Here is a 16090-nt window from a genome sequence, read left to right as displayed (position 1 = left end):
CCCGTATGGGGTTAGAGGCATCTCTTCCTTGTGGTCTTTCATGGAGGTTGGCTGTGTACCAGTGTAGCTTTTGATTCTTTTCACGGGTGGGCATCTTCAGGAGATACCCTGGAAGTGATGCCCAGAATTCCACCTTTCCCCTTTCTAATTCAGAAACCTGTGAGATATATAACCTATGCTGGAGCTATTTTCCCTGAGGCTTTCTGTTTGGTATCAATCAGTTTACCAAGGCTTCCAGGAGATACTCACCGACTGCTCTTCTGAGGTTCTGGAGTTGATAACTAAGTGAATGTTCAGTTTCTCTATCCATTTGTTTTTTGTAGGCTTCAGTACATTTGTCCCATCACAAAACTGGACCTGATCTCATTCTCCCCTGATAGTTCTGCTGCCCTGTTCACTTAAAGGTTTTGGCAGCCCATGATTGTATTAGTGCCACTGTTTGCCTGTGAAATGACATTACCTTGCTTTTGGATGGGGCCGTTATATTGATTTATGTTTTTGTTTGCAAAATATTGCTGATGGTACCCAAGTTCTTGGCGTAGCAGCACCCTGGATCTGTGCCTTTTAAGGAATGAGCTTCCATGTCATTGTCCTGGATGGAAGTGTGGTTTTTTGGCACCCTGCCCCAGTGCTGAAGTACTAAAATGGGCAAGAACAAGCCAGTCCCCACTGAGCTTAGTCTCTGGTCTGGAAAGGCATAAATTGAGACAGGTCAAAGGCCAAACTGGTTGCCAAGAACGGAGAGGCCTCTAGGTTTTATAATAGACCAAACAGAAGATAGTTTCTACTCTGTAGAGCAAGAGTGGTTTCTTAACAAGGTGTTTAAGTCAGAGAAACTTCACTGTGAGTTTAGACAAGCTCGGATTTGGTATAAATTGGAAGTGGGGTAGGTGGGGGAATATCCATTATCTTACAGTGTTGGCATCAAGGAAGGCCCAGTGTCCGTTCAGGTGCTGTGAGACACCGGCAGTGATGGGACATGGCTCTGAGTAGGTGGAACAGTGGAGACATTCTTGTCTTGTCAGATTGCTATGGGTGGTTTTTACTGGCAGTGTCCTGATTCCTGTGACTGAGTTCAGAGTGAAGACCAGGAAACAGTAGAATGTTCCTTCTTTGAACATTTGGGGACAAAGCCAGTTTGGACCAGTAAACTTGTAGGACATTGTATACAAAATCGCTCTGTTGATTTTAAAGTAATTGGAAATTTAAATTAGTATAGTAAGCCATGACTAGATAAAACTGCTTTGTGGCTAGCTTATCAAGAACATGTTTGAAAATAGCTTGGCTGTGATCACATCTGCTTTGCTATTCCTCTCTGTTTTAGTGGAGACAGAATTAGTGATTTAGAGTTGTCACACTGGGCTGACTGGTTTGATAAAGTATAAGGTTTCTTGCCTTTCAGAATACTCATGGATGTTGTCCCAGGCAGCCAGGCCAGGGACCATGGTCTTTCTAGTTTTTCCTGGATAAGTTCATCCTCTGACCCATTTCTCTCTTTGTCGTCTCCAAAGCTGTGAATGAAGCCACCTATACCTGGAGTGGCCAGCTTCCACCGCGGAACTACAAGAACCCCATCTACTCTTGCAAGGTGTTCCTGGGAGGTGTTCCCTGGGATATTACGGAAGGTGAGCTGCCTCTGAGACCTGCTGCTTGAGCACTGAAGGTGGGGCATGTCTCTCAAGAGCATTAAACTTGGACTTAAGGCCAGGGCTGAAGCTGTGCCCAAGCACAGGGCTTTGCAGGAGTCAGTGAGAGGGCGGGGTACATTCTGTAGACACCCATATCATTGCTTCTGTTTTCTGGTGCTTACACTTGTCACCTGGGACCCAAGGTCAATTCTGAGTTTGGGAGAAGGACACTGGTGGTCCTGTGCTTGTGCCTTCCTGGGGATGGAGGTCCATCAGTTTCTGCCATTCTTTTCCATCTCTCTGCAGTTGGATTGGTTAACACCTTCTGTGTTTTTGGCTCTTTGAGTGTGGAGTGGCCTGGTAAGGATGGCAAGCACCCCCGGTGTCCTCCCAAAGGTAATATGCCTAAAGGTAATAAAGACATGGTAGGAGCTTTTTTTTCCCCTCCCTAGTATGTAATTGCACTGAGGGATGCTGGGATGTCCCAGCTGCATGCTGGTAACCTGGTTTGGGCACTCCAGAGCACAGAACTTTCAGCTGTCGGCACTTCTCTCTCCAACCTAGCACATCCTTCTGCTGCTTCTGAGCTAAAGTTCCATCTGTTCAAACTTACATTGCAGTCAGAGCCACCTATGAATCTTGCTGTGTGAAAATTCCTTGTGCATTTCCCTCCAAACCTGAACCCCAGCAGCTACTTTTCCTCTCAAAATGAGGCATTTGAAAAGCTTTCCTTTGCCTGCCTTTCTTGCCCGGTTACATTGTTGTCTGACCTAATTCTGAGATCCCTTTGGAGTTGGTAGGAATGAGGACCAAGCATCTGATTCCTCACTGGTCTGAAATGAGATCCCTTCCCTGTAGAAAGGAGCAGGTGCTATTTTCACTCTGCCCCATCTTCACCAGAAATGTTCTGATGAACTGAACCAGTGGTCTAACTAGGCTTTTAAAGCAATACCTCCCTGCCCCAGGACAGCCTGGCTCTGCTGACCAGAACATGCTGTGTGTTCTGGGATAGAATGCTGGTGCTTATGATGGGATCCTGTGTCCCACTTTGCTCGTTCCTTCCCTCACTTGGGTGGGAGATGGTGTGCTTCTCCCTCCCTTGGCCTGACATCTGACACATCAAGGGCGCCCATTTGAAAGACCTTGTTCCAGAAGTAGGACAAAAATGTATCTTAGACATGAGGCCATTTCTCCTGGAAGAAATACCCTACTGCAAAACCAAAGCTGAAGAGTGACCACCTCAGGGATGTTAATGCAGCTTCTCCTTTTATTGGAAATAGGGTATGTGTATCTGGTCTTTGAACTAGAGAAGTCTGTCCGGGCCTTGCTTCAGGCTTGCTCTCATGACCCGCTGAGCCCAGATGGCCTGAGTGAATATTATTTCAAGATGTCCAGCCGAAGGATGCGCTGCAAGGAGGTGAGTTAGCACAGTGTCCTCTCTGGGTCAGGGTGGGTGCATACACAGGCTGCGAGTGAGGCAAGAAGGCTGCTCTTCCTGTTTTCCAGTAAGGACGACAAAATGCTCTTTGACAGTAGAAAAACAAACCTTTGGACCTTACTAGTATGTGTGTGTTTCTGTCTGGAGAGAAGACTGTTCCAGCCCTTATTCTAGCCAACACTTCTGTCAAAAACCTCTGGTCTTAGAAATGAAATTGAAAACAGCATCTTTCTGTCCTTTGAATTAACTGATAATCTGCAGCTGTTTCTTTCTGGTCCTGCCTTCTGACCTCCAGTCTGTGGTGGGCAACTTCCTCCTTAGACCACACCATCCATGGATCACCTCTTCACTCCCACTCAGGGTTTGTCTATTGTGTGTTCCTTCATGTTTCTCTCTCCTTAAGCCTTTTCCACCACTGGCCTTGTGACCGTGCCCTTAGTATGGGATCTCTAGCACAGTTCCTGCACCTGCGACCCTCACTGCTGGTGCTGTCAAGGCTGCTGCTGGGTCCTGTCTCAGAGTTACTGGTCCGTTTGGGAGGAACTTAAGAATCTCCCCAAATGGTTCTCATGGATGATGTTTGAGAACCACTTGTCAGTTAAGTTTTGCACTCAGGAATCAGTATTGTTTTTTTAAAAATCAGGTTCATGCGACGCCTGGGTGGCTCAGTGGTTGAGCGTCTGCCTTTGGCTCAGGGCATGATCCTGGAGTCTAGGGATCGAGTCCCACATTGGGCTCCCTGCATGGAGCCTGCTTCTTTGTCTACTTGTGTCTCTACCTTCTCTCTCTCTGTGTCTCTCATGAATAAGTAAATTAAAAAAAAAATGGGTTCCAGAGAATATCACTTTTGTGATACTGGACTAGATATGTAATATATCTGAAACATCATTTCCTCATATATAAAATGGGGACTTGAAATGCCTATTTTAGTAAAAAGATCAGTGGTTACCAGGGATTATGGAGGAGGGAGGGACACATAGGTGGAACATGGGATTTTTAGGGCAGTGAGACTACTTTGTGTGATGCTGGAGTGGTGGGATCATGTCATTACGCATTTGTAGAACTCCTAGAATGTACAACACACAGCAAGATTAAGCCTGAGGTAAACCATTGTCTTGAGGTGGTAATGATGTGTTGGTATAGGTCCAGTGATTATAGCACAGGAACCACTGGGATGGGGATGTTAATAGTAGGGGAGGCCGTGCATGCACTGGGGCAGGGGGAACATGGCACCCTGTACTTTGAGCTCAGTTTTGCTGTGAGCTTAAAACTGCTCTAGGAAGTAAATCAGTTAAAATCTGTAGGGTAAAGGGGGGGAAAAACTACTTGAGATGGTCACATTGGATTTAAAATACAACAAATAAGCCAAGTAACAAAGCTGGCTCTTTATTTTATAGATGCTTCCTGGTGTTAATTCACATTCTGTCATAGTTCAGGGTGAGTTTGTCTCCCAGCTGCCCACAGTGACCCTCGGCACTGCTAGCTGGCCTTTCTCACTGTGTGGGGCTCATGCAGTTCTCCCACCTTGTTACCCTTTAGGACTTGGTTAACGTGTTCCATTGTCCCTGTCCCCTGCATTCATGGTGAGCAACTGCCGTGGCCGTACCACAGACCCCTGGCCTACCTCAGTGCTCCTGCTGGCACCTCCCAGTTTCCTGTTCCCCTTATCACCTTGCAGTGATTCCCAGTCTGTCTTTGATGCACTGACTGTCCTGGTTCTCCTTCCTCTCAGACTCCTCTCTCCTTGGGTCCCCTCCCTGCCACCAGGGCAGCCAGGATCTGACTCCCTCTTCTCTTCTCTCCTCGTCACTTAGATCACTTGCTCCTATGGCTCTGCTCTCACTTCTGGACCTACAGTCACCTCTGTAGTCTCCTATCCTCATGGAGCCTTACCTTCTTGTGGGGCCTTTCTTGGGGATGTTCCATGATCCTAGATTCTTGTGCTTAGTGTAGGAAAAAGCTTGGAAAGCTTGCTGGCCCCTGGGGTGTGGACCAAGATGGTGATACTTCTTCATGCGGTTCCATGGAAGAAGAAAAAAATGCACGTTCATCTTTCCATGAAATGAGCTGTCTTCCCTCCAAAAGTGCCATCAGTGCTCATCCCAGGGTCTTCTAGGCCTGGATCCCCTCAGCCCCGACTCTTCCATTCTCCCGCCAGGCCCAGGCCATCTGACTTGTGCAGCTTCCTCTGTCAAGGAATCTTCTTGGTCTCCGCTTGTTCTGTGCCCAGCACCACTAGGACCCTCTAGGTCCTCCTCACCTGTCCTCTCAGCTATAGTTCTGCCTCGCATCTCTTCCTGCTTCGAGACTTTTTGCTGTTGTCATTGTTGGATCTTCAGATTAACTTTCCAGAAACCCCAGTCATCTATTAGCTCATTCCCTCTTGGAGTCTTCTGCCTGCCATGCCAGGTTTTGTTCTAGACTCAGGGGCCTCAGGGGCAAAAGACACAGGCAGCTCCTGCCCTGCTGCGACGCTGCCCTGTGAGCCCTCCAGTCACTCCCACTGTTCCTGACACACACCCGTTGATGCCCACATTGGGCCGGTGACCATCTCCTAGTGGGACTTCAAGCATCCCAACCCTCTGACCTTCTACTGTTAGCCTTCAGTTTCTGAGTCCTTCCTGCCCTAAGGACATCATGCTTTTCATGGCTCTGTGGTCCTCTACTGGAACCATATAGTTGATGGTTGTGGCAGAGTGCTAGGTTCCTGGGTGTGACAGCTCGGACTGTTTTGCTTGCTCTGAAGATGGGTGGCTGCTGTTCCACTTGGTTTTCCCCATTTTGGACACACAGACCCAGTAAAACCCAGCTTAGGTTGGGGTGAGGTGGTGGCTGAGTGTCTGCCTGGGACTGGGCAGCACACCTGTTCCCCCACAGGATGGGCCTGGTAGGCCCGGTTTGAGGACCTCCCAAGCATGCACCTCACGGTATGAGAACCTCTCTCTGGCTCCCTGCTAGGCTCACGCACCTTTGGGTGGTTTCCAGGTGCAGGTGATTCCCTGGGTCTTGGCTGACAGCAACTTTATCCGGAACCCATCTCAGAGACTTGACTCCAGCAGGACGGTGTTTGTCGGTGCTCTGCATGGGATGCTCAATGCTGAGGCCCTTGCAGCCATCTTGAATGACCTATTTGGTGGAGTGGTGTATGCCGGGATTGACACAGATAAGCACAAGTATCCCATTGGTAAGTGTCCCACTTCTGTGTGGGAAAATTTGGTGGCCCCTGGGACCTTGCTAGACTGAGATTGTAATACTTCCCACGGGAGTGGAGAGGGAGGCCTGACCCAGGTCCACAGATCAGCATCTATCAGCAGCATACCATCTTTTTGTAGATAAGCCATTGGTACTGCCCCTTGCACCCACCTCTCTCCTACCACATCCCACAAAGGGGGAGAAAGTGGTAGATCATAGGTAGTGAACATGAGACAGGAACTTTGGTTGGAAGCTCAGAGTGCATAGCCACACCAGTCTGGGACAAGAACAGGTAATCATTTCATTAAAAGACCAGGACTTCCCTGAATTTGCCTGTTTTTTTATACTAAGAGTTCTTGAAAGTAACCCTATCTCTAGGGTCAGAGACCATAGAAGGAGATCCTGGGCGACTTGGGCAACAGAGTATACTCATGGCCTGTGCCATCCTAGCGTAGGGGAAGTTGGTGGACTTAACTGTTGGGCTTTTGGTCAACTCCCCTGAGAAAGGAGCTTCATTCCTCAGCCAAAGCAGAATAATCTTGAGTGGTGGTTTGGAGGTGGAGCAGAGCAGAGCCTAAACTTTGTGATCAAGCCCTGGCTCACCCACCTCCCCAAGTGCTTACTCTGCCCACCCACACTGAATCTGGTCAGGAAGGAGCACTCTGTGCTCATAAGTGCTGCACTGCCAGCTGGGAACAGGGGCGTGAGAGGCGGCAGGGCAGAGGGAGCATTTGGCAGGATGAGTCGTCTTCTGGCTTCCCTGCTAGGTCTTCAGACTACCTCCAGGCCAGGAGGGGGTTGCCTGCTGCCCTCCCTTCAGAGAGGTGTTCTCTCTGTACCTGGCTTCCCACTTGTAACCCTGCCTGTGCATCTGCCTGCACTAGAGGAGTCTCTCCCCACCCGCCATTTCACTCAGCAAATCCCTCTCCCACCTCTGAGTGGTTTGTGCCACCACAGTCTACATAACTACACTGTTGAATGAATGTGCTTGCTGAATGCTTAAGATATGGTTAGTGGCACATGTTGAAATGATAATATTTTGGATATACTGGATTAAATAAAATAAAAATTCTACTATTTTATTTTCACTTAAATGTGGCTACTTGAAGACTTAAAATTACATGAGCATCTCATATTTCTGACAGCCCTGATATAGAAACAGGGTTTCCTGAGTGTTGACAAGTAGCATTTGAGAGAATTTGGCTAGAAGGTCAGTTTGTTCCCTTGTTTCTAGGGTCTGGTCGCGTGACTTTCAATAACCAACATAGTTACCTGAAAGCAGTCAGCGCTGCTTTTGTGGAGATCAAGACCACCAAGTTCAGCAAGAAGGTGAGTGCGCTGGTCTCTATCATTACTGTGGGTCTTTACCACCCAAGGCAGGCCTGGAACTGGAGCTGTTCATATGCTGGGGGTGCGCAGGGAGTGCCCGGCCGTGGCAGGCTCAGGAGGGAGTAGAGCTGGGACCCTGGAGCCTCATCAACATGCGAGGTGTCTCTGCTCACTGGGTATTTGACGTCGTCACTAGGCAGCCTGGCTTCCCATTCTCCAACCTGACCTGCGTCTCCTCAACACTTACCGTTTGCTGGGTAATCAAATGCTGGTGTATGATTTCACCAAGAAATCCATGCAGTAATGTACGTTGTTGCCCATATTGTGGAGCCTGCCAGCCTGGCTTTGTGTGGTGTGTGCATCTGACCTCTAGGGGCTGTGTTTGTGCTCTGCCCATAATTCTCTCCTTTAAAAGGAAACCTCCTGCATTCCTGTGTATATCCCAGTAATGTCGTTTCTCGTCTGGCCCATTTGGCCTCCTGGAGAGAAGAGCCACTCATTCACCTGTTTTTGCTTTGTGCAGGTTCAGATTGACCCCTACCTAGAAGATTCTCTGTGTCACATCTGCAGTTCCCAACCTGGTCCTTTCTTCTGTCGAGATCAGGTAAGTCCCCTGGGTACTTGATATGTCTAGTACTTGAGATGACAATTAAAAATTGTCGTGCCATATTTGTCACTAGAAGGTTGGTGCTCTCCAGTACCTCGTGGTTGTCTGAGAAAGCACAAAGGAGGCAGCAGTAATGTTCCCTCATGGTCAGGCCAGGGAAACGCTCTGGCAGCTTGATGCAAAACTCTTGGGAAAGCTTGTTGAGTCTTGACACTTTGACCTTCCCATTGCCTGGGATGTTGGTGTGCAATGTGGCACAACTACTTAACAGGTCTCTGCAGATGAAAGGACCCTGGATGGGTATGGTTAGCAGTACCTATGAGCCAAGCACTGTGGTCCTAACTCAGACCTTTCTCCATTGATCTTTCCCCACTCAAGGATCCTTCTTCTCTTGTGAACCTCTGGATGCTTGAGATACGATACGTACCGAGTTTGTATCCACAGTTGTCAGAAATGGGCAGCAAGCAGTTTGGCAGCTTCCTGTTGAGTGTTCCTGGGTGGTGGGGGCAGGGATCGGGTGTGTTTGGGCAGAGTTTCTCATATGTTAATGAACACACATTTGAGGATCTTGTTTAAATGCAGATTCTGACTCAATGGGTTTAGAATGGAACCTGAGATTCCTTATTTCTGACAAGTTTACAAGTGATGTCAGTGTGGTTGGCCTGGTATCATACTTTGCAAAGAGTTGGGAAGTTTGAGGCCTATTCAGACACTAGCAGTCAACCATGCTTGGCTTTTTTGCACTGGTGCTTATTGCTCAGGGTCAGAGGCTCCAAAGCGAGAGTGTTAGGTACATTTGGGTTGCTGGGTTAACACCCAGAACAAGTTATCTCTCTAATGAGCCTCTTCTAGCAGACTTGTGTGTATCCCTATCATTCACAGATGACCCCCATGTTCAAGTCATGGTTCAAAGGTTGGTGGGTTGGCTGAAGTTACACGGCTAGCCAGAGGTGGGACCAGGGCTGTGGTGTGTACCCTGTTGCCTCTCCTCACTTAGTGTGAAGAGGACAGCATGTTGCCTAGCATTAGGACATGGAGCTGCTATCTTTGAATGTTCTCCTAAATTAGCAGCATATGATACAGCTGCTCTGTAGGAGGTGAGATCAGGGCACCTGAAGGCAGCCCTGGTGGTAGGAGAGCGTGAGGGGAGCTAGCACAGTCTGTACACAGTAGGAACCCAGTATGTTTGGTTGAGTTGAGCATTTAGTGGGTTTGCCATGGTTGGTCAGGCCTCTGTGTTTGGGGTGAGGTTCGCCAAGACTTCTAACTGTGTGAGGCTCTCAGGAATCCCTGCTCCCTGTCAGGCAGCAGGGTGCATCCCCCCATCCCCACCCCCACAGCTGGTGCTGACTCAGACATGGCTTCTCTCCTCCTTCTCCCCCAACCAGGTGTGCTTCAAATACTTCTGCCGGAGTTGCTGGCACTGGCGGCACAGCATGGAGGGCTTGCGCCACCACAGACCCCTGATGCGGAACCAGAAGAGCCGCGATGCCAGTTAGAGGAGCTGTGGCGCCCAAGGCTGGCAGGTCAGGCAGCAGCCTGCAGCATCCTGCCCCTGGCGACCAGGGAGCTGGCTTCCCAAGGACAAGGGAAAATCCGTAGTCACCTTTGCACTTGCTGAATCTGTCTTTGTTTCTGCACTAATTAATGCACAATGAGTTTTGTCGGGTTTTGTTTTCAGGGGGTGTGCCGGGCAAGGACCCTCTGGCTCACCCTCCACGCGACTCTGTAGTTGTCCCAGATTTTAGTTCTTCATTTTGCCGATGAAAAGCAAAAAAAAGAACTACGTGTCCAGAAGGTATTGACACGATGCCTACACCTAGGTTTATTTATTAAAAGCGCTTTTTTACATTCCTTGCAATACTGATGGTGATGATGCGCAGGTCTCGGTTTCATTCTTGCAGTTGCCATACAGTGCCTTTCCATTGATTTAACCCCCACCTGAACGGCATAAACTGAGTGTTCAGCTGGTGTTTTTTACTGTAAACAACAAGGAGACTTTGCTCTTCATTTAAACCAAAATCATATTTCATATTTTACGCTCGAGGGTTTTTACCGGTTCCTTTTTACACTCCTTAAAACAGTTTTTAAGTCGTTTGGAACAAGAGATTTTTTTTTTCTTTCCTGGCAGCTTTTAACATTATAGCAAATTTGTGTCTGGGGGACTGCTGGTCACTGTTTCTCACAGTTGCAAATCAAGGCATTTGCAACCAAGAATAATAAATTTTTTTTGGATTCGAAACTCGACCGGATAAACGGTATTTGAGCGGCTGCTGTATATAGTTCTAAATGGTTTATTGCACCTTCTTAAGTTGCACTTATGTGGGGGGGGAGGGTTGATAGAAGTTTTTAATCACAAAGTCACAGGACTTTTTTCTTTTGTAACTGAGCTAAAAAAAAAAAAAAAGGGCTGCTTTTTGGTGGGGGCAGGTGAAGGCTCACAGGAGCCCTTTCTCTCAGAGGGGACAAGTACCCTTCCCTTCTTTCTTTGATTTGAGAAGTGTATGAAGCAACAGTTGCAGTCACTGAAATGCTACTGGAATTTGAAAACTTGACTTTTTCTTTCTTCTTTTTTTAAAAAAAAACAAAAACAAAAACCTACTTGCCCCTCTTTGGGAAGCTGTGTGCCAAAGAACCAGTGTCATAACCCCCCCCCCCTCCTGCTGAGCTGACGTTGCATTGTTGCATATCCCAGCTACTCTGTGGGTTTTGTGAAGCTGTGTGTGAAGTCTCTACCTCATTGTAGTATATGCAGGCAAGACTGCACTCTCCTACAGATGTGTGGAGTACGCTGTGGTGTAGTTTTTTTGGCACATAATAAACACGTTGCAGCAGAGTTCTCATTCTGTCTCTGTGTCTGAGGTGTGGGAGCCAAGGGGCAAGTAGGGTGATAAAAGCAAAAATTTGTGTTTCCTTTGATTCTCTGTGATGGAATTCCAGCCCAGGTTGGCGGTGGGGCCGTGGGGAGATCTGCCCCGGTATTACTTGCTCACTTCGGTACTCAGATGCACCTTGGAGTTGTGGGTACCTTTAGTCCAAGCATAAAGAGCCCTCTTCTCAAAGTCCCAGACGCAGCTTGGAGAAACCAGAGGCACAGCTCCTCGGGCCACTGGTTCTCAGCTGCTCCTTGAGGCCTCAGGCTAATTTCTGGGGAGGCTGACCCTATGCTGACCCAGTTCCTTCTGAGAGGGAGAAACTTACTTTCTACTGTTCTTTGGAGATCCCTGTTCATTTGGACTCCTGATCACAGGCTCCCAGGATTTGTGAGGGGGTCTGCTGATTTTCCAGGTAGGTTGTGCCTGGGCCCAGCTGCTGGACTGGTCCTTTGGATTCCATTTTAGTCTGAGGTAGAGGGAACCTGGCACATCAAAGCATCCCTCCTTGTGAGAGGTGCAAGAACTCACTGTTGCAGGGGGTGGGGCGTCCTTCAGCAGGAGGAGAGGCTGCCTCCTTCACTCAGCCTGGCTGGCAGCAGCTTGACGGGAAGCATGCTGGTGAAGGAAGCTCCCTCAGGGGAGGCGTCCATACAGAGGCCTCTCTCCTTCGCTCCACCCCATCTCGTCCAGGTGCCACTCACTTTCAGGTAGAGAACTTCCTGTCCTCTGGTCTTCCGTCCCAGCCAGTTTAAGGTCTGACTGCACTGGCCAACGTGACCAGAAGGGAGCCGGAGGGGTGAGGCCCAGCCCCATGCCACTTACTGCCTGCAACTGGCCAGCCCAGGCTTTCCTTGAGTCTGGTGGGGGCTTGGGACTTGGTTCAGCAGAGCTGGAGGACAAGGGGGTGGTCTGCTCCAGTGGGCTCCAGAAAGGCCTGGTTGGGGCATGGGTATAGCAGGAAGAGCCTGAGGACCCTGGTGGTTGGTGGAGGTGCCTCAATGGTTGAGAGTGCTGGTGGTCAGGCCTCAGCTTCTACCTTTGAGAACTTGCTGAGGGTGGGGGTGGTAACTGGGAATAGCAAAGCAAAAAACGGCCCTCACTGTGGGGGAGCTCACCCCTAGGTGAAGAAACAGGTCATCATGAGGGGCACCTGGGTGGCTCAGTGGGTAAGCGTCTGCCTTTGGCTCGGTTGTGACCCCAGGGTGCAGGATGGATGGAGTCCCACATCAGGTTCCCTGCAGGGAGCCTGCTTATCCCTCTATGTCTACTTCTCTCTATGTCTCATGAATAAATAAAATCTTAAAATACAAGTTCACCATGATAAATGCCTAAGATACTACAGCAGCTTCAAAAGGATCAGAGGGGGAAGAAAGAGCACCTCTGATGAGGTGATACTTGAGCAGTCTTGGCAGAAACGAGATCAGCTTCTCTCAGTGGCCCCCTCTCCCCCAGGCTAGAAAAGGCAAGCTTATGAGGCCGAGGGTCTTGGGCGGGGCACCTCCCCTACCTCCTCACCTTCCCACACTCCCGAATCGCCCTCCGTCTCGCGGGCGTGTGCAGAAGACATGCACCCCTTCTAGTCCAGGGTACATCAAACGATCCTGTCTTGAGAATCAAGGGAGCCTAAGCAACCCGGGCTGATGAACCCTAAGAGGGGCGGGAGGGGCGGGAGCCACGCCCACGGGGGGGCGGGGCGGGGCGGGCCAGGCCCTCGCCCCGCCCACCAGGTGGTGGCAGCCTCCTGCACTTCCGCCCCGCGCCGCCGGGGGTCGCTGTGGAGCTCCGGAGCCGGCTCTGCGTGTCCCGGGTTCGGCGGAAGCGCCTTTCTGGCCCGCGCTTTATAGGCCTCGCTTGTGCTTCCTGTTTCCTCTTTTACTATACCCGCCAACATGGTAGGTATCTTGGCCCGAGGCCCTCGTCCCCTACAATCGTCGTCCATCCGCTGCTTTCCGCGGCCCCCAGCTCTCGAGGAAGGGCGCAGGGCCCCATCAGGCCCAAGCCTCCGCGGGCCACTGGCCTCGGCGCTGAGCCCCGCGCTCCGGCCGGCCCGGCCCGCCCTCCGACCCGGCCCCGGCCGGCGCTCGGCCCTGCCCCGCTGCCGTCGGAGGGCTGTCGTGGCTCGCGGGTGACGCCGTGTTCTCCCACCCGCAGGGCCGCGTGCGCACCAAAACCGTGAAGAAGGCGGCCCGAGTCATCATCGAGAAGTACTACACGCGCCTGGGGAACGACTTCCACACCAATAAGCGCGTGTGCGAGGAGATTGCCATCATCCCCAGCAAGAAGCTCCGCAACAAGATCGCAGGGTGAGCTGCGGGCTTCCCTGCGGGGTCGGGGGCCCGGTGTGCCTGGCTTGGTGCATGAACGCCTCGTCCTGCCCGGTGGGTGAGGGCGGGCGGGGGTGGCGTATCTGTTGCCTGCGGCGGGCTGCGGGCTTTTCTGCGGGGTCGGGGTCCGGACCCGGTGGGCCCGGCACAGCCCCGCCGCCCTGTCCTGTGGGCGCAGGAAGGCCGGGGGCGCGTCTCATCCCGGGGCGCAGGGGCGCGCCTTGTGCGGGGTTGGAGCCCTGGCCCAGCGGCACCGGCGCCAACACCTGCTCTTGGGCGCGTTTCCTTGGCAGCTATGTGACACATCTGATGAAGCGGATTCAGCGGGGCCCGGTGAGAGGCATCTCCATCAAGTTGCAAGAGGAGGAGAGAGAAAGGAGGGATAATTACGTGCCCGAGGTAAACTTTCAGGGCCGGCTGCTCCTCGAGGATGGATCAGGCTCCTGAGAACCCTGGAAGGGCCCTCGGCCGAGGGTCTTGAACCACAGCACCCCGCCGTCCTCTGCCTGTACCATGGCCTTGTTCTCCTTTCCGGGACGTGAAGTCCCTTCTGGTCTTACAGGGCCGAGTCCTGGATGCTGTGCGGCTCTTGGTACCTCTTGGTACCCGAGCATAGGGTTTCTGAGGGCTTAGCTTCCTGCTGAGGTTTTCTGGAAAGTGGCTGGGTGGGAAGGAGGGAATTACAAAGGGGAAAGTAGAAGAATTATCCCGTAGGCAGACTGCTCACCTTGGTGGGGGGGGGGGGGGGTGACCCTGCCTCCCGTTTTCTTCCATTGAAGAATCTGGGAGAAGCGGTGGGGAGAGAGAGAGAGAGAAGCCACTGATTGGTCTTTGGGGCCTGCCCTGTTCTTGTAGGTTTCAGCCCTGGATCAGGAGATCATCGAGGTAGATCCTGACACTAAGGAGATGTTGAAACTCTTGGTAAGTGTTGGTGTTCCTCCAGCAGCATCCCTGGTCAGGGACCATCCTAGCTCGCTCTGGGGTGTTCCACCATGTCCTTTTTTGTCCTCGTGGTGCCCCAGGAGGCACACCCTAGTACCTACCTTTGCTGCCCGAGGAAATGGTAACTGGAAGATGAGTGGGTGGCAGGGGTGGGAATTCCGTCTACATTGCTAACCACTGGACAGACTGCCTCCAGAATGGGGTTGGTTGGTTGGTTGGTTGTGGAAGGTAGAGATGCCGCTGCGCAGGAAGAGGGCTCCCAGAGCCAGTAGCCATTCCCCCATGACTTGCAGGACTCTCCTCCTCCCTTCTCTCCTGTTCGCTCCCTGCCCCTGTGGCTGCTCCTCCATTGGCCTCCATGGTTCCAGCTCTGGTTGTCTTTTCATCCTTCATGCCTTCACTCCGTGTCTGTATGCTGACCACTCAGAACTGCGCTCTCCTTTCCACATGCTTACCGTATAGTTGAGCTTTCTTCTGGAGGCTTCTCTAGTTTTACATAGTTCAGTGAAGGTACCGTGGCTTCAAAGTCCAGTACACGATTTAGAGCAGCTTTATTTTTTCTTATTTATGATCATGAAATGTTACATTCAGAGGTAATGAACAGAATGAACTTCTGTGCTCTCAGCAGCCAGTTTCAGAAAAACATTATTAATATAGCTAAAGTCTGTGGTGGATCATTTGCTTCAGAAGTAACCACTGTCCTGAATGCAACTTTTTCAGTTTCATCTATAAATTGGCTTTGGGGGATAAAATAGAGGGGGACATTGGATTCCTGCATGTGTCAGGCCCTTGGCAGTTGCATTAGTGACTCTTCCTACATGGGTCTGGCCCTGGAAAGGAAATGGCACTGTATGTGGCCGAGAGCGGTGATTCTCAAAGGAACAGATTTTGACCTTCGGGACATTGGGGGAGGTCTGGACACGTTTGGTTGTTTGGTTGTTGGAGCTGAGGAATGCTGACAGCCATTAGTGGGCAGAGGCCGGAGATGCTTTGAAAACCCTACAGGGTACAGGACAGCACCCTTAGGTGTGGCTGTTGGGGTGCATGTGCCTTTGGCTGTCAGGTAGACCCCCTTGTGAGCTCTGGGGGCAGGGAGAAGGCCCTTGTTGGAGTTCCATAGGATCCCAACCTGGCCCCAGGCTAGTGGACAGACCTGCCCTGTCCCAGGCGGTGCTCCTGGGACTAATCACAGCTCTCACCAATACAGAACCACACTGAATCTTAACTTTGTTTTTCCAGGACTTTGGAAGCCTGTCCAACCTGCAGGTCACTCAGCCTACAGTTGGGATGAATTTTAAAACACCACGGGGAGCTGTTTGAATCTTTCTGCTGTGCTGTAATATCTTCAATAAACCTTGGACAACAACCTTGTGTCCTGTGTGGGTTGGGTGCCAGTAGTGCTAAGGGCAGGAGTTCTTTCTCAAGGGAGAAATCCTGAGGAGCGCTCTGCAGTGTGAGCTTCTGTAAGTGGCTTCTGGGCGGTGCCCATACAGACTGACATGTGTATTGGAGAGGTGAGCCACGTGGCTATGCTGCTTGCCAGCCCCATCCTGCTTAGTCCTGGCAGGCCCTAGTACCAACTGTAGCTTCAGGTGAAGTCAGGAGATGCTTTCCTCCTCACCTGGTGTAACCTGAGCTTGATCCTCACCCTCTCCCGGGTACACACAATCTGGGCTAATGAACCTGTCTTGAAAGGGTAACACTGCTCATGTGTTTGAGGGTTGGGCATTGTGGGTGGGAGGTAGAATGGCTGG

General features: G+C 51.0%; 2 protein-coding genes across 15 annotated transcripts in view; both read left to right on the top strand.

The window, feature by feature from the left end:
• CPEB1 (cytoplasmic polyadenylation element binding protein 1) overlaps window positions 1–11030 on the top strand; it is a 95045-nt gene extending 84015 nt beyond the window's left edge. For 11 of the 14 annotated variants that reach the window (XM_077873585.1, XM_077873531.1, XM_077873594.1 and 8 more), the window contains 7 exons: window positions 1512–1625; window positions 1935–2039; window positions 2909–3045; window positions 6052–6250; window positions 7493–7587; window positions 8111–8191; window positions 9583–11030. In XM_077873585.1, the coding sequence (XP_077729711.1) occupies window positions 1512–1625; window positions 1935–2039; window positions 2909–3045; window positions 6052–6250; window positions 7493–7587; window positions 8111–8191; window positions 9583–9693 (842 nt within the window). In that variant the 3' untranslated portion in view covers window positions 9694–11030. The remainder of the gene's footprint in view (window positions 1–1511; window positions 1626–1934; window positions 2040–2908; window positions 3046–6051; window positions 6251–7492; window positions 7588–8110; window positions 8192–9582) is intronic. The other 3 variants (XM_077873518.1, XM_077873508.1, XM_077873526.1) reach the window with 2 other exon arrangements.
• Window positions 11031–12805: 1775 nt separating this feature from the next.
• Window positions 12806–15702, top strand: RPS17 (ribosomal protein S17). The gene is made up of 5 exons (XM_077873476.1): window positions 12806–12962; window positions 13222–13373; window positions 13688–13793; window positions 14250–14315; window positions 15576–15702. Exons 1-5 carry the CDS (start codon window positions 12960–12962, stop codon window positions 15654–15656), a joined length of 408 nt encoding a protein of 135 aa, XP_077729602.1. The 5' UTR covers window positions 12806–12959; the 3' UTR covers window positions 15657–15702.
• Window positions 15703–16090: the final 388 nt, after the last annotated feature.

Source organism: Canis aureus, chromosome 2 (assembly GCF_053574225.1).
Source record: "Canis aureus isolate CA01 chromosome 2, VMU_Caureus_v.1.0, whole genome shotgun sequence".
Taxonomy (NCBI): Eukaryota; Metazoa; Chordata; class Mammalia; order Carnivora; family Canidae; genus Canis; species Canis aureus.
This window is presented reverse-complemented; position numbering and strand designations above follow the sequence as displayed.